Source organism: Rhinolophus sinicus, linkage group LG07 (assembly GCF_036562045.2).
Source record: "Rhinolophus sinicus isolate RSC01 linkage group LG07, ASM3656204v1, whole genome shotgun sequence".
Classification (NCBI taxonomy): Eukaryota; Metazoa; Chordata; class Mammalia; order Chiroptera; family Rhinolophidae; genus Rhinolophus; species Rhinolophus sinicus.
In genome coordinates, this window is record NC_133757.1 from 40,130,253 (window position 1) to 40,148,590 (window position 18,338).

Sequence of the window (18,338 nt, forward strand, 5' to 3'; positions counted from 1 at the left end):
AATTAAATTAAGTTTCCATTCTTTTTTACCCCTCCTTCACAGACTTTGGAAATGGTCACTGTGAAACCAAAAGAAACCTGGGGCAAGGGTGGGAGTGGGAGTTGTCAATACATTTGGTCAAAGATTAATGAAAACAGACTTATGACATTAAGTAATTATGCATTTACCATTTTAGAAGGGTGAAAACATTTCTTAAAAGGCACAAATTTAGAAAAACAGGCAATGGTATTATTTTAATGCATTTTTGCACAGTAGGTGCTGTGGATTCAAACCCAAGTTCCACCATTTACTAATCAGGTGACCTTTGGGACACTCTTTACTCTGAGTCCCAGTTTCAACCTCTACAAAATTGGGATAGTAACTCTGCCTCTATCCTAAGATCTCTTGGGGGGATTAAATGAAATAATGCACAAAGTAAGGGTTTAATCAGCATTAATTGTTACTATTATTCTGTAACACAGCTTTCTCTAGTGCCCAAGCATCTGAATGCATGAACTCATATGATCAGTGTTTAAATTACTACTCTTTATACTGGTAAGGGCAAAAATCCAACAAGTGCATCAAATTTTCCCTGCTCTCTATTACTTAACACAGGGCCTGGCTCATCATAGACACTCAATAAATATTTCTTGAATAAATGAATGAATAAATGAACAATAATAACAAAACTAACTCATTCTCCTTTTAATAAATAAGATATTCTGTAATTATTGTATAGTAAAACACACTACTGGACCAAAGGTTAGAAAGGAATGAGATAAACTGTATTGAGTGACTTACTAATTGCCTCTAATACATTCTATAATCCAAATATATTTTGATTAGTGGCAGCCTCTGAGCAACAGTTCTTATACAAGAGTGTATAAGCCAAGAAAGGTAATTCTACAGAGGGGGCCAAAAAAATATAATACACATTTTAAGAAAGGAAAAATCTATTAAAATTATACTGATGGCAAGTGACCACTTTGAGCACCTCTTGTAATTGCCAAAGTCAAATGTGACTTGTAGTCATTTTTTGTTATCGGTATATATTGAGTATTACAATTTTAATAGTTTTTTCTTTTCTTAAAATATGCATAATTTTTTGGCACCCTCTGTATTAATGGACAGCACTCACACAGCATCAGATATATTTAGTTAATATATATATAATCAGAACCACAATTTTCCACATACTAAGAAGTATTTATGTAGGTTTATGTTTTCTAGAAGTGTTTGCCATGGTAGCTTGATTTTTTGAGCAGTAAAATGCAGAAGTCATTTTGCATAACTTTTGAGTCTGAGTTAAACTAAATCTTGCGGTGCCTGCCTAAGTCTCTTGTTCGGAGGAAGCCAATCACAATGTAAGAAATTTAATTACCTTGAGACCATCATGTTTGTAAAGAAGCTCAAGGTAGCCAAAGAGATGGCATAGGCAGGCAGATGTCCAGTCAACCCTCAGCTGTTTCAGTCATCCTAGCCGAGGTGACAGACCTTTGAATGAAGACACCACACTGAACATCCTGCCATGTTACGCCTGCCTTACCTGCCATCTGACTGTAATCTCATGCAAGATCTCTAGAATCCAGCTGAGCCCATTTGACTCACACAACCATAGGAGATAATAAATTAAACAAACAAGTTGAGAGACGGGTTGTTACATTGTAATAATTAGCAGAAACACAGCAGAATGAGAAATGAGAAGGTCCAAAGGTAAGCCAAGAGGTTACACACTGGTTGCCTAGTGCATCCCTAATAAATTAGAGTTAGCTCCAAAATGCATTGTATGATTAGTGTAGACAAAGTCTAGGAAAAGTACACTAGTAAATGCCACTAGCGGAGGCTCATCTATTTAGTATTGATTTTACACCTTTCAAAATTTGGAGCACTGGTGTTCTTACTGTTAATCCACTTCTGATAATAAAATACCAGAGGCTGGAAAGTGTTTAAAGAAGACCACAAAATACCCCAAATCTACCTTGATCCCACCATGAACCAAGTAGCAAAAGCTATTCAGAGGCATTTACTTCAGTGTCTCCGTTATCTCCTCTTCGTAGTCCTCCTAACATGATGAGGTTAAGAGAAGAGGTTTCCTACACCACAGTCAACCTTTCAAAGATACAAACACTTTGTCTACCAGGAAATAATACAAAATAGAATTGGGGACGAAAGAGAGAAAGAAAGATAATAAGTATATTCAATGATTATCAGGACTATGGTCGGTCAAATAGGTGTGCCCTCATTCCTGTTAGATTGCAAACTGATGGTCCATTGTCAGCATCTGGTGGGATATACCCAACCCAACTTCCTGGCAGTCTTTCATCATGTGCACTAATGATCCCTTTTATGCTAAATAAAGGAAACAGTTCTGGGTGTAATATTTAAAAGTGTTTTTGTGGAAAGTGGTTCTATTTTTTTTTTTTTCATTCATATTTTATGCATGTAATTTTCTTCTGCTCTTAAGACCATCACCAAGGAATACTTTTGTTGCTTTTCCAGGGGTGGAAAATTGTTTTCCCATCTGAATGGAGACTAGATTCATAAATAAAGTTTCTTCAGGTAACTGTTCCAAATTATATTGTCAGAAACACTGCTTAATTCCTCTGCTGTGACATGCAGAATCTCCCCAACGTATTTTATAACTTTATAAAGTTCACGTTAATAGTATAAAATACTTTCATGATTTAATAGTAGAAAATGATTTAATAGTAGAAAACCTCCAAATTACATGGGTTTTTTAAAAAGCTAGATTAGAAGGAATAAAGCGGAACATAGTCTGTATACGCTAGTGATTTATTAGGAGTTGGTTTCTTAATAGAACTCAGCAGATAGTCTTACAGATAAACAGTTCATGATTAGAACTTAGAAGATTTAAATTTACTGTGCTTATTCTGAAAAAAGTGATTTTTTTGATCATCACATAGCAAAGAAAGGAAATGGAAACTATTGGGAAAAGAAATCCTTCAATTTCTCATCTACATTTATAGAACAGTAGAATGAGATCCCATCATTAAAATCAACAGTAATATTTATTGAGCATTTACTCTGTTCTAGGCACAGTTGGGTGCATTATAAGTATTATCGCACTTAATTCTCAGAATAATATTATAAAATAGAACTGTTATCTCCATTTCAAGATAAAGAAAACCCAGTTCACACTGGTAGAGTAATATCACTTAGAATATAGGGAAAATCAAATTAAAAATCAGTTGGTTTGACTACAGGCCTCCATTTTTAACTACTGCAATAGGCTATGCTATTGAACAAATACTCTTAAGAATTTGGTAACCAAAATATAAGCTCCATGAGGGCAAAGACTTATGCCTGTTTTGTTCCTTATCCGGTGTCCAGAACAGTGCCTGGCACAGAGTAGGTGCTCAATAAATGTGTGCAATGAAAATTCAGTGATTGCTTTTGGCGATGGCAACTGGAGCGAGCGGGAAGAGGGAGACTTACTTTCCACCGTAAACTCTTGTACCTTGGGCGTTTTATACCATGTGCATCTATCACCTATTCAAAAAATGAATAAAATTAAAACAAAACAAAACAAAATACAGGGACTGCAGATGAGTCATTTAGGCTGTGTGCTCCATACACCTGAAAAGGTATTTTGATATATACAGGTCGACCAGGCAGACATTAAGGTATTTATGTGTACCAGCAAATACCCAGCAAACATGGAAACTCAGTATTTTATAATATTCGATCTTACTTCCCTCCTTAAGAGATGGAATAGAAGAAATGAACTAAGAAGGCAGCGAGAAAGAGATGCACATTATTAATGTGTTACTTCTGGTAGCTTCCCAATGTTCTAAAATGGTGGTTCTCAACCTGTAGGATGCATTAGAGTCACCTGGACATTTGCATTTCTAACGAGTTCCCAAGTGAATCTGATGCTGTTGGTCCTGGGACCGCACTTTGATAATCACTGATCTAAAGGATACTTGCAAATTGATGACAGTTATCTAACGCCAGTATTGCTTCTACAGAATTATGGAACTATTTTCCTGGTGGGAATTACGAGAATAATTAAAACATCAACTTCAGCAACTGAATTCAATGAATCAAGTACAGTGTTTCTCAAATTTCAATGCATGTATTTGTATCACCTGGAGATCTTGCCAAAATGCAGATGCTGATTCCACAGGTCTAGGGCAGATCCTGAGATCCTGCATGTATAACAAGCTCCCAGGTGACTGCACATACACTCTGAGTAGAGAAATAGTAGAGCAATGGGATAGGACCTACGTTATGAGTAAAGCCAACTACTGCCTTTGAGGCATTTAATCCCTGGTAAAGAAGTGAAGACCAGGGCAGAGAAATAATACAAACACTGTCCCACTACTTCTGCTGCCTACGGTTTTAGTGCTTTGTATGTGCCAGACACTGTGCTGACTGAGCACTTTTTATGCACATCTCATTTAATCCTCAACCCTTTAAAGCAGGTACTATTATTTCCCTTTTATAGAAGAAGAAACGGATTCAGTGAAGTTATTTTAGAAAACATGTCTAATTAGTGGTAGAGTCTAGATTAGAACCCACACAGTCAGGTTGCAAAACCCAAGCTCCTCACCACCACAGCACAATGACAGAAGATGTACAAGAGAAATCCCAGAGTATTACGAGAGCTCAAAGGAAGAGGCCATCACATTTGGTTGAGTAGATCTGGTCGATGTTGAATGGAGGGTGTGTGAGTAAAGATAGGTGGAAAGGAGAAAAAAATGGGCAGTTGGCCATGCGCAGCCAGAGAATGAAGCATGGGAGGGAAAGAATGAGACTGCTCCTAAGATGACAAGTACCCACATTTATTGGAGTGCTAGGCGTCTGAGTTGTAGGAAATGGGATGGATAGGCCATATTTTTATGGCCCTTGCATTGGAATGATATAATAATTGCCATCTAAGTGACAAGCAACATATATCCAGCAGTGGGTGAAAACGCAATCTTTTGTTCACCTACGTTTTTTTAATTGAAGACCCAAACTCTCAAAGCTCTCCCTCTTTCTCTCATGTTCTGCTCCCTAATTCTCATCCTACAGCAGGAAGCAGGATCTATAAATAGTTGCATCCATCTAACAAAAAAAGGGAAACTGCCATTTACTGAGCACCTAATACATGCTGGTCACTGTTCTAAATGCTTCATATATTTTATTTCTTTATTTGGTCACAGCAACTCCAACTGGTATTATTAACCCCATTAGAGATGAGAAAAATAAGACTCAGCATATTTGAGTTGTTGAAGGTTCAAACAAGGGATATAAAATTACAAATAAGATTGAAGAGAAAATATTTTCCACCAATTCAAAACTTTAATAAAAAGATGTTTATCCTCCCTAATATTCAGACAGTGTATTTTCAGCATGGAGAATCCAAATGACTGCATTTGCTCACGTCATTCCCTCAATCCGCTGACATTGGCGTAGTCAGAAAAGCAAGGAAGCAGTAGAAAGGTAAAGGAGTAATAAGATTGTCGTAGGACCCTGATCCAATCAAACTTTAGTTCCATGAGTCTAATTGTATCCTGGAGTCACACAATAGTTAATGGGAAAGTTACTTAGATTCCACATCTACACTTATTTCACCTTGCATTTTGCAGTTGGGCTCAAGAGCTTTTACTATGAATGTCCTGAGAGGCGGACACGAGGAAGGAGGTGATGCATGGATGATGGAGCTGTGCCAGCTACTTAAGCGGGTCATGTGTGCTGCACAGGCACTCCTGGGTTCGGCCCACAAAGGTGCTTGTGACTCGTGTTAGGACCTTCTCAAACGGTTGGAGGCTCAGAGAGAGGCTGATGGCCTCAGGCCCAAGGTAAAGAATGGAGTGAGCCCTCTCTCCTGCTCCCTTTACTCTCCACTGTGTCAGGAATGAGCAGATGCTGGAGGCCTTCACTTTAACCATTTGTTTTCCAGCGTCTCCTGGCAACAGTGCTTGTTCTTTCAAAACATACATGAAGTGCTGGAATATAATCTTTTTTTGCTTCCCTTGTCAAACATGGGAGCAGAATGAGGGTATGTTGAGAAAATGTTTCGATGAGCAATGAGTGATATAGGTGGTCTTAAGGCTGATGAAGTGTGTGTCATTTTAAGGGATGCATGTACCACTTAGGGGAGGGCCATCCACTGTGCTCTTTGTTTCCTTTCCCTAGGTTTAAGCACTCTTAAGATCATGGCTTCATAGGTGGCCCACAAGGAATCCAGCTTGAATGGCAAAGTTTGCACATCGCTTAAACAATAACAAGAACAAACTGCTGTTACCCCACAGAACAAACGACTTTTTTTGCTCAGGCTGATTTTTTTTTTTTTTAAAGAGGATGTAAGTCAATTTGCTTCTCTACTCTTCAACATTATTCTGTTCTTTGTGCTTCTTGTGTTTTTTTTTTTTAAACTGTATAGCACTTTACTGCTCCTTAATCCAGGCTAGATATAGTTTCTAAAGTAAGCGTGCATGACTCAGGGTTGGAACTTTTCCAGATGTAGCAATGAAAAACGTCCCCTGTGATCTTGGTTGGGTTAATAAACAAACCCATCCCAGAAAAGGCAAAATAATTCAGTGTCTTTCCTGTAAAGAGGGAGAAAAAGACACTGTTGGGACAGACACTGTAATTTTTTCATGTTGTTACCAATATTCCTTAACCCTAATCCAGAAATCATCGTCAGTCAGCTAAGTAAGATTAGACAGTACACTGGCTTGGTCAAATGAATATTAAAGAATAACAACAGATGCAGCTAGGAAGCGGTACAAGGTACTTATACTCTTTTCATTATCTAAAATCTATGCCACTTGTAAAGAAGACAACATGGTGAATCAATGACCAGCCACAAACCAGCCCTGTGAAAGTATGCACTAAAATGTTGATTCTTACTTGCAGAAAAATTAGGTGGCTAAATTCAAGGTGGCAGTGTCCTGCCAGTTTGGTTCTTTCTTCTGTTCCTTCTTTCTTAGCTATTCGTCCAGCTTTGACTCCAAATGCAGACCTCATTAATGCTGTCTCTTCATTACTTAGGTGCCTAAGGACTGTGCGTGCAAAACAGGAACATGTTCACCGTCCCCAGGTATAAGAGTACCAGGATCGGGTACGCTTTGTGGGCGCGGGTTTGGCCTCCTCCTCTTCTACCCAAACTGGCCTTCACTGTGCAGGGCAATAAATACCCGTTTATTGGTTCATTTTATATTTCTGACCTCTACCTAAAAGACATGTACATACAAGGTAAAGACACTCGGGGCCTGTTCACAGCTCTCCTCCCCATCACGGCTCTGGCCCCGGGGTCAGACTACCCCTTTTTATTTGTACCATCTTCCCCTGGTTCTCCAACCCCTCCTGTCCCCAGCTCTCTGCCCACCACTCTGCCTGCCCCCTGCCCACTGATTCTCAGTGCTGAAGTTCTGCTTTGTTCTCTCTGTAGGAAGCATCCTAGTGGGAGGGGGTGGTCAGCTTAGGCCCCACTTCCACAGGAAGCAGGTCAGACATTCCAGGTAGACGGGCAGGGACTAAAATCATTTGGCACAAGGAAGTGGGGGAGAGACGCCTAGTCCAACTGACACCTTGTTTTGGGCAAATACAAAAACAGCCTATTGTCCTTCATCAATGAGTGTGCTTAATGCCCTGCCATTAAGACAGACAAGCCCTCTACCCACTCATTCCAAGCTACCCACCCCAGCTACTCAATTCTGTCACAGCTTCTTGGGAAAAGACAATACACTCACTGTCTGACTTGCCTCACCTACATCACACCTACTCCCGTGTCTACATTCAGGATGTCATGGGCGTGGCAGCTGCTGAGGTCACCAAGGATGCCCACAGTGTGTGTGCTCAGGTCACCAGACCTTTCCAGGGAAGTTTCTCCTCCCATGGCTTCCACTAGAACCCACTCTCTGGCTTTCTCTTTCCCCGTTGGCATTCCTCCTCCTCTTAACTGTCAGTGTGCCCAGGGCTTTCTGGAACTGCTTTTCTTCCTCCCCACGCCCTGCCCTAGGTTCTCACCTGGCCACTGCCTGGTTTCATCTCCCCATGTGCTGGCTGTTTCGTTGGGTCCTCCGCGTCCACGGCTCTGACAGTTGGATTAAAAAGTTTTCTAAATCGGGAACACTTCTTCCCAACCCCCACTCTTTGACTTCCCTCCCAACCCCCACATGTCTGCTGGTCCAAATTCTATCTATACCTTAAAATGTTTCCTTTTTGAGGCCCTCAGAGGTCGCCCCTTCTTTTGAATTTCCTTGCTTTATCTGCACAGCATCTCATTGTCGAAGCACAAAAACTAAATTCACATTCCAGTTTCCTCGATTCTGGGAAACTGACAAACTATCTTAACTCTCTGAGCCTCAGAATTCTAATAGCATTTTAAAATAGGACTTTCAATTAGGACTGAGCATAAAATAGGAGTCATAACAGTACTGATAATACTCTCAAATACCTTGAGAAAATTCAGCAGGATGAAGTACCTTGCAACTAACATGTACTGGGATCTCTTGGCTAAACCCTTGATACATTATCTCATTTAAAGCTTACAGCAATCCAACTGTTGTTGACTTTTGTCTCAATTACCAGGCGCCATCGATGTTAGCGCAGAGGTTAAGGACAGGAATTTGAGTAGCAGCCCCTGCACGTGCATGGATTTGTATGATCTTGACCAAGTTTCTTAAACTTGCTGGAACTGATTTTCTACATCTAAAAGCGGGACTACTAATGGTTCCAACTCAGAGAGCCACTGTGAGTGGTAAGTGACATAAGGCACAAAATGTAGGCAGCTTCAAGCCTCGCCCATAGAACGGGCTTAATGAATGGTAAGCATCTTGTTTATGATGTTGAGAGTGTTCATTTCTATGGGATCCCGTGAAGGGACAGAGACACATGTAAAGGTGTGGAATTTAACCAGTGGACACACTCATCCATGAATGGGGGGCTTTGTGCATCTGTCCTAAGTGCTCTGACAGTGCCAAAGACAGCTCTGCCCGCAAGGAACTAATAGTCTAATTTGAAAGACAGTAAACAAAGTTCATCACAAATTATCAGATGTCTACAGTCTGTGGTTCAAATCCAGACTGCCCTCTTAGTTTTGTAAATCAAGTTTTATTGTTATACAATCATGCCCATTTGTATAGGTATTGTCTTGTGCACTATTTGTGCTACAAAGGCAGAGTTGAGTCCTTGGGAAAGAGACCCTATGGCCTTAAACTCCTAAAATACTTGCCATTGACCCTTTGCAGAAATAAATTTGCTGCCCCCTGAAATTTATGCCTAACAAACAGAAATGAGCATTAGAAAGAAATAAAAAAGTGTGACTGACAGGACAAAGGAAAAGACGTGGGGGGGAGGGGGAGGAAGGAATGGCACACAGGACTTACCGACCATGGAAAGGGACGAGGTTTATTCTAAGGGCAGTGTGAAGCTGTGGGAGGTTTTTATTTTAGTTGTATGTTTTTGCTATTTTGGGGGGAGTATTTGTATTATTTGTTGGGGTGGGGTATGGCTACTTTTATTATGAAATACAGCAATCATGCCGAGGACAATATAAAATGTAAATGTACATTATAACAACTTGTTATAAAATAAACACCCTCCAGATTAAGGAGCAGAACATCAGCAACTCAGAAGCCTCCCACATCCCCCTTCCAATCAGTCTCCTCGACCATCAATCACTTTCTTTACAATATTCTTTTCATTTTTTTTTTAATAACCTCACTATCTAATTTGAGAATCCTAGCTTTAGTGTTACCTAGCTTTGATGAATTTTGTCTTTGCATAACCTACAACCCAGAAACTACACTGCTAGGTTTATACCCTACGGAAATGCACGTATATGTGTACCAAGAAACATCCGAGCATACAAGAAGTTTCGTAGCAGCTGTGTTTGCAAAAGCCCCATGTCCATAAACAGTAGAATGGATCATTGACTTATGGTACAGGCCTACAATGGAATATTATATAGAAATGAAAATGAATGTACTACAGTTATATGCAACAACATGAACAAATCTTAAAAACATTACGATAAGCTGTGGAGGGTTTTAAGCTGGGGAACGGATAACATGATGGATGCATACTGGTAAAAGACTGCTGTAGGAGGCGGTGCAGAAAAAGCTGAGTCTATGGGGCGAGAGGAGAAGCGGAGCCCCGTAAAGAAGGCTCCTGCAGCATTCCTCGGGAGCAATGCCACTGGGTGGGACCAGGGTGGTGGCCGTGGGATGCAGAGAAGAGGGACTTGAGATGTTTTCAAGAAGGAGAACTGATACAACATGCTTATGGACTGGATATAAGGGGTGCAAAAAGAGAAATTACACATAGCCACAGGTTTGGGCTTGGGTGATGGACCCATTTACTGCGATGGAGAGGGGTGGAAAGAGATGTTTCGGAGGGTATGTTTAAGGCACGATGAGTTAAGATATCTGTGAGAATCTCAATGGAAACGTCTAGTACATAGCTGGGGAAGTGGACAGTGTGGATGAAAATCCCTGAATAATTCCAATTCCAAAGATAGGCTACCAAAGATAAGATACACTCAGTTTCAGAATAAAGGCCTAGATCCTAGTCCACGGATCTTTTTCTTTAGCTGAAAATTCCTTTCAATTCATTATTCTTTGAGATGCAGATACACCTTGGGGGAGTCATTCAAAAGCTGTTCATCAATTCAATACATAGCTTAGGACTGAATCTCTCAGTGAAAAAGTGTTTAATGGAAGGAAAAAGGAGCATGGCAGGCAGATTTTCTCCACCCTGCCTGTTTTCAGAAATCCCTTGAGTCTCCCCCTCCACTCCAATGCAACCAACCAAACCTGTAGTGAGGATATGCTGTGTGCCAGGAACTGTGCTGGGTCCTGGGGATACAACAGAGAATAAGATTTAGTCTCTGCTTCTGGGATTTCATTTTGACTTTATTGCTGAGAGTAGCATACATACATAAGGTCTGTTTAAAAGGTCAGTTGTAAGCAGAGAAATATCAGGCAAAAGTCTAGATGATTTAAGAGGTATCTGTACAATGATAAAATTTCAGGTGAAAAGCAATTTCTGCATAACAACCACCTCTCCCTTGGACCACCTAAGGGCAAGCTAATCTCCAAGGCCTCTTTCCAGAGCAATTAAGCTAAAAACATAATAGTCTGATTTATTTATTGGGATGAAAAGGAAATTTGGAAAGTAGGAAAGTCCTAGGCATTTGGGGAGGAGAGGTTCTAAAGGATACGTTCCTGGTAACTTTCCAGATACTCAGCTTTACATTTCCCAAAATAATTTCTCATGCGTCTTTGAGTGTCAGATTGTGCCAAGTCAAATCCTACTTATTCTAATGGAGAACACTTGTCTATATTTACTAAAGTTACTTAGTTCTCAAATTCTTTTCTAAATTATGTATATATTTATTTTACTTGAACTTGCATCTTGGTCTATATATTTCTTGTGCCAAGATGGCCCGAGGAAGGTATACTATTTCTATTGTAGTCGCAGGTCTTTAAAAAATAATTCTCATTACCCTGTGATAATTTCCAAGAGCATGATCTGTTCCTTTTCCTAAACACACATTTTTATTTTTTTTTTAGAAGCTTAAGAAAATACACTCTTGGGTTTTGTATATAACAAAACAGATCATGTTAGAGTAGCAATGAGAGATTATCTAAAACCAGACATTCAGATCTGTCTAGCTGTGCGGCTAGCCTGGCGGGGCAAGCCATCCAGCATTTATTTGTGCTCTGCTTCCTCATCAGGGTAATAGAGAGCATGAGCTACGTAATACTGACCCACTCCTCTCAGTTGTTTGAAACTTGTGGATTTCGATTTCCTGTGGCTTCCACTGGACACCGAATTTGGCCCAAAGGTGAGCTGAGCACGACTTGCCTCACCCGTCAGCTCAGGCTAGTATCTGACACAATGTATACTGCTTTATCATATCTCAAACCCATACCTACCTGATCATTACTTCTACCACATGTGTACATAGCTTATTTTCCTTTTAATATTTAGTATCTGTATTTGATCCCGAAGAGAAGGGATTTTGGAGCCCTATCGAATTTGTAAGTAGCTGAGATTTAAATAATTGTTCCCAGGGATGGTTTGCTCACCCAGTTGTCCCATAAACCTGTTCAGTAGTCGTATTTCACAGAGACACTTTTTTTGGTTTTTACTTTCCGTGGCTTCCCTCAGTTCTCATTATGTCCCATCTATAGTTCTTTAAATCCTCTAGGACATCCCAATCCACCAGAATTCTGCAAGCTAAAATAACATGTTACATTTTTTTTTTTTTCAACTCACAAAATACATTTTATAGGAATTTATAATTTAAAATCACTGTTGAACTAAAGCTAATTGTGAGATCGCTTGGAAGGAGAACCTGAAGTAGAAGACAATTTGAACTTTAATCTCAATTTTCTTCCTTTCTCTCTCTCTCTCTCTCTCTCTCTCTCTCTCTCTCTTTTTCCTTCTCTTCCTTTTCCTTCCTTCCTCCCACCCTCTCGAGTCTCCCCCTCTCCCTCTTTCATTTAAATTACAAACTGAATTGTAAAACATAAGAATCTGGCTGGCACTAGAATCAAGATATTAACGTATTTGCACTAATTTTAATACATGTAACATATTTTCTGGGAAAGAAGACAGAGGGCATTAAGATATTTGTGAATCAGTCTAGCCCTCTGAGGAGCTCTGCTTAGCTCTTACCTGTGTAACCTGTGGGCTTAAAAACCCACCTTAGATAAGTTTCTTTTCTTCTATGGCTCTGTTTTGCTGAGACATCATCCTTTGTTCTACTTTATAACTTGGTTCCATTGCGCCCCTAGGTCATTGATTGATAACATTGTCTAGACTTGTTTTCCTTTTTTTTTTTCCTTTTAGAAAGAAAGTAATCCAAACATTCTTTCTCTTATACTAATTTCTCACAGTGGACCCAAGAAAGAGATAGAGAAGCAGAAAGCAAAAAAAGAAAAAGGAAAAGAGAGGCTGCTATTGGCACGTGTTTCTTAATATGAACTCATTTTTTATTGTTTAGAATTAAAATTATGTTTTCCCACATTACAAACTCATAATTTTCTTTCTTGAGAAACACTGACAGCATATGTTGCTTGTTATTTTCACTTGCTTTAAAAAGCTGCTGATATCCTCAGCACCCTGGCATACCAGTGTAATGATGTCGTACGAGTTCTTGTAGAGAGAGATTTTCACAGCATGCTTGTGGTTTCATGGAAATAAACATTTGCCACAATCCATAAGGCTTAGTGAAATAGGCAGCCCCAAATCCAACTAAATTGACTAAACTCTGGCAAAACTATCAGGCAAATGAGTCACAAGTAAAAACGATCATTAAAGTTGTAGGGGCCTTTTAGAATTATAATTTCAAAATGATTTGCTTTGGGATTTGCAGTAATACAGAAATGCTAGTTTATGCAGCAAAGAACAATGTAAATGCATGATAGGGCAAATGCGGTTTACCAGAGTTTATATAAGCAAAATTGAGGGAAATTAGCTGACTGACTCAAATAAAAAGTATATTGTAATCTCAAAAATATCTTAATCTTCAACAATAGATTTTTAATACCTTCCATGGACAAAGCCATAACCCTACTATATTCTGCTCTGATCAGACTACACCTAGGATATGGTGCTCAGTTCTGGCCATCTCAACTTTAGGTGGACATAGGCACGCTGAGATCCACAAAGGAGATTGAGTGTGGTGGTGAGGGAACAGGGAGAAGCAGTGGTGATAATATGTCTAGAGAACAAAAGACTCAGAAGAAATATGAAAAGTGTTTTTAAATATCGAAAAGATTGTCACACAGAAGAGGCAGACTTTGTTCTAAATAGTGCCAAATACTTCAGAGCCTTGAATCAATGAGTAGAAGCTACAAGACACGCAATAAAATGAAGAATTTTTAAAGTCAGAGTTATTCACAATGGAATAGGCAGTTTAGCAATTCCCATCACTTGAGGCATCTGGGAAAAGGAGCTCCTAAGCAGAGGGTTTTATAGAGGCTATTCTTCCAGCACTAGATGGTTGTTGTTCAGACTGAAGGACTTTTAAGGTACCCCTTTCAAAGTGAAATTCTACATTATGAAATCAAAAGCCATTTGACTCTAGCAGCTCACATGCACACCCATTAAACAAGGGCCAACATTTTTAAAGATGGATAAAATGAGAATTACAATTTGCTGAGTAATTTCAAATTCCCAAGCTGAGATAAATCTAAAGGAAATGACTATCATTTCTAGTTAAACAGTCAGATCACCTATCTTGATCAGAGATTCAAATTTTCTCCTTTTTTGAAATTATTTGGTTAGGTATCCACATACATAGGGCTATTATATACGAGTAGTCCATTCAAACTTGGCTTCTCATCAATGCAGCTATTCTGGGATATTTTGTTAGAAACTAGCAAATTTTTAGGTCTGTGGTTGTCATATTATATTTCATAATAATTTCATTTGGAAAACATACTTTTGATGTCATGGGTTGCACGTGTGCATACACATCTATGTGAGAACACCATTTTCCTTTTATCTTTTGCGTATCAGAAATTACTCTGAAAATGTGGCATAAGACGCCACTGAAATATAGTATGACAGTAAGACATATTAAAGTCCTAAAGATGATACAAATATTATCCGTTTGGGGACAGAGCAGAGGTAAACATATAGCTGATAATTCAGAGGGAAAGAAAGAAAAATGAATGAAAGCCTTTAACACTGATCAAAACATTTACAAACAATGCAATAGGTCCTCCCAGGTCTCTAATGACCACCTGGGCATCAGCTCTTCTGGGTAGACGGTCCCCATCCTCGTACTTACAATAGGTAGTCGCTGGACACCAAAAAGTTAAAGTGACTTTGCATCAGGTAGGTTTGCCCACATTTGGGTTTCAGTGAAATTTGTGCAAATCAAAGAAGGAACCAATAATTAAAATAGGGAAGATTACCTAGAGGCAGAGAAAGACTAGCAACACTATGACTGATCTGGGAGAAAACTACTACATGAGAAATGGCAACTGGAGGAAGCAATGAGATAGAATATAGTTATGGAGAGTCCAATGATGCAAGAAAGGAACATAAATACAGTATAAATTCTGCAAGTAAACATTCCATTATTTCAGCATTACTCCACAATTTGCCATGTTTATAATATTTATTCACTGTAAAAATGCTAGTTTTCCAATGAACCTTTTAGAGATGTCATTCACTAACATAGCTATATATTATGAACTGGTCAAATGTATTGATTTTTAAGGAAGGCAGAAAACAAATAGTTTCTTTTAAGCACATGAAATATAGCTACAATCATTTATATTTGGATTACTTTCTTGAAATCAATATTGAAAATTTTACATTTTAAAAGCAGTTTTGTTCAGTTTGCATTTTCATTATTAATTCAAGATGAAAAGGTGCTTTTTACTACAAAACTCAGAGTAAATCGTAGAATGGGCAATTCATCCTTTACCTGTAAGGATAATTTCTCTTACTTAAAACAATATTTTAGTTATAAATATTAATTAGTTTTCCCTTTCCAGATTTCCAGATGTAAACAATAAAAAACATCAATTTCCTGCTTAATAGAAACAAGTAGAAGGAAAGTAATCTGGATAATTAGTGACACTTGTATTTTGAAGCTGGAAAAATGGGTTCAAAGAGAAGTGATTCAAAAAGACGAAAAGAAGACAATAAGTAACACCAAATATGTGTTGTTTAAATGACACAAATTAATAATCTAAAGATAAAATGAAAAGTTAGTAACTCAAGGAAGTGTTACATTTCAAAGGTAAGAAATGGAAGCTAAAGATGATAGGTTAAGTTTCATTACAATAAAAATTTGCAAATACCTTCTTCAACATCTGAGATATATTCGCCATCACTAAGCATTTCAGGGGCGTTGGCTTTACGAACTGCATGATTTAAGTGAAGAATGTAAGTGTGTGAAAAATGCATACTCTTGATACTACAACAACACAATGTTTCTAAAAACATTTTTGCAATGAACTGTCTTCAGGAAATACATAGTCACTCTTAATTATTATAAACAAAGGAGGTTTTCATACCTTCATCATCAGACATATCAAGAACTTCATTCATCGTTTCTGGAACATTCATTTTGTGCTTCTCTGTGACAGTCTAGTAACCAAAAAAAAAAAAAAGCAGTTAACTTTAGTGCAAGGAGACTGTGGGTTTCCTTGAGACTCTTTCTTCCTAAATTACGTGGTTTATCATTAGTTTACTTATGTGTTGCACATCTTCAAGCCCCCACATCTAACTTGACATTGAAATTGTCCATTAGTAGCATGAAGGTTCTCACCATATACACAGCCAAGAACAAATACAAAGCGAAGGACTTTTATTGGCCAAGCACACCAACTTAAAAGATGTAAGTCCCTAATAATGCTTTTCAAAGAAAAGGAGAAGAGAGATGTCGCATCTCCTAGACTGTTGTTATACTTTTTCATGGCCTGATGAACATGCCACCCTGGTCTACTAAATTTCTTGGCTAAAGAGACACCAAATGAATGGCAAGAAATATGTCTTTACTACTTATCAAGGCAGCCACTTATTTTGTCGTCCCCGCCTATGTGTACATTTTCATTCCCAGAATAAATCAAAATATTAAGATTGCATAAATTACATAATTTAACAACTATGTATATGAAGAAAATATTTCAGAGGTCATGCATTTGCAAGATTATTTTAACCTTCACAAAAATTTAAAGAAGTGTATAGTACACAGCAAAGGCCTTACTGCGTTTTACTGGCTGTTTGATAACTTTTTACCCAGATAAGTTGTATCCACCCAAAGACACCAACGGCAGTACTCCTTAGAAAATCTTAATGACTTCATGTTTTTAGTTTCAAAAAGAGCCCTCTTTTTATACTGAGCATATGAAAAACTATGGGACAAAGGAAGATGCACATTTAAATAAAGCAACCGAAAAAAAGTTAGGCTGTTCAAACTAAGAAGGGGTAAAATCCACTGTTTCTTATTATAGTTCTTAGAATACTTGGCAAATGTGATTATACCCCGTCCTCACTTGTGACGTTGAAATAAAGATTATTTGGTACCTCTTCTAGCCTGTAATACTGCAACTGAACATTTTCTTAAAGACATTTTTTTATTTTAGAATGATTTTAAATTTACAGAAATGTTGTAAAGATAGTATAGGGAGTTCACCAAGTTTTCCCTATTATTAATGTCTTACATTAGTATGGTACATTTGTCACAATTAATGAACCCATCGTAATATATTATTGTTAAAGTCTGTATTTTTTTCCCACATTTTTAAAGTTTCTACCTAATATCCTTTTTATGTTCCAGGATCCCACCTAGGATACCATTTTATCTTCAGTTGTCATGTCTCCTCTTGGCTGTGAGAGTTTCTCAGACTTTTCTGGTTTTTAATGACCTTGACAGTTTTTGAGGTAAACTGGTCAGCTATTGTGTGGAATGCCTCTCAATTGTCTCTTCTTCCCTATTTAGCCAGTCATTTATTTATCAATATGGACTCGTGGATATTTATTTCATACTTTGCACTATATGCCATAATACAATTTTATTTATTTATTGTTGCTCAAATTGTTCCAGCTGTGGGTATGAGGAACTCTTTCAGCTGATTTCTGTGTCTCTTTGAGATATCCCCATCATTCTGTGTGTGTGCTTGGGTATTTACTTACTTACCTAGGAAGGGATACTTCCTTATGTTTTGGCACTACGAGATGTTCCAGGCTAATCTACATTTCTTAACCCAGTTCTAGCTAGAGACAGCCATTTCTCTAAAGAGCCCTGGATTAGACAATGGTATTAGAAACATGTATCTGAGTGATAGATGTACTCTGCTCATTGCTGCTCAGAGAACTGAGTATTTTAAATAATGCAATTTAAACAGCTTAATTCATATCTGTTGAATACCAGCTTCTAGCAACTCAGTTTCTTATGCATCATGATTGTAAAGTCATTAACTAAAGCATCTTTCTTAGAACTGTCACATCATACATGGGTCTCATGGAAGATGCAATCTTTCTTTTTGTTTTTTTTAAAGTGCTTTTAAAAAGTGAAGTCTTATGGAGACTTCCAAGGGCCCCAGTAACTGGCTGTGCAAAGATCTACCTGTGGTGGAGGCTACATTGTGTTTTGTGAGCTTGAGATCACAGACTCCACCCTGATTGGCATCGATTCTCATGTAAACTAGATTACATGTAACTGCCGGAGCAGTTACAGCTCTAAATTGAAGGCTCTAATACCATAATGCTGGGCTAAGGCTTAGGGACTTGGGTGGAGTCCTTTCTAATCAATGTGAGCGCTTCATTTGGTGGAAGTCTCATTTCCTCATTAGGCCAATGGGACCTTTCATCTTAGCAAGAGTCTTGTCCTCTCCTCTTGCAGAAACCAAGTTAGCTGATGTGGTTGAGCG

The 18,338-nt window shown here is 38.4% G+C and overlaps 1 protein-coding gene across 31 annotated transcripts in view; it reads right to left on the reverse strand.

The window, feature by feature from the left end:
- Positions 1-18,338, reverse strand: part of ANK3 (ankyrin 3) — a 591,144-nt gene that overhangs the window by 97,510 nt on the left and 475,296 nt on the right. For 18 of the 31 annotated variants that reach the window (XM_074339460.1, XM_074339449.1, XM_074339452.1 and 15 more), the window contains 3 exons: positions 15,981-16,053; positions 15,765-15,827; positions 3,436-3,489 (listed from right to left, as the gene is read on the reverse strand). In XM_074339460.1, coding sequence (XP_074195561.1) covers positions 3,436-3,489; positions 15,765-15,827; positions 15,981-16,053 — 190 coding nt within the window. The remainder of the gene's footprint in view (positions 1-3,435; positions 3,490-15,764; positions 15,828-15,980; positions 16,054-18,338) is intronic. The other 13 variants (XM_074339473.1, XM_074339469.1, XM_074339468.1 and 10 more) reach the window with 3 other exon arrangements.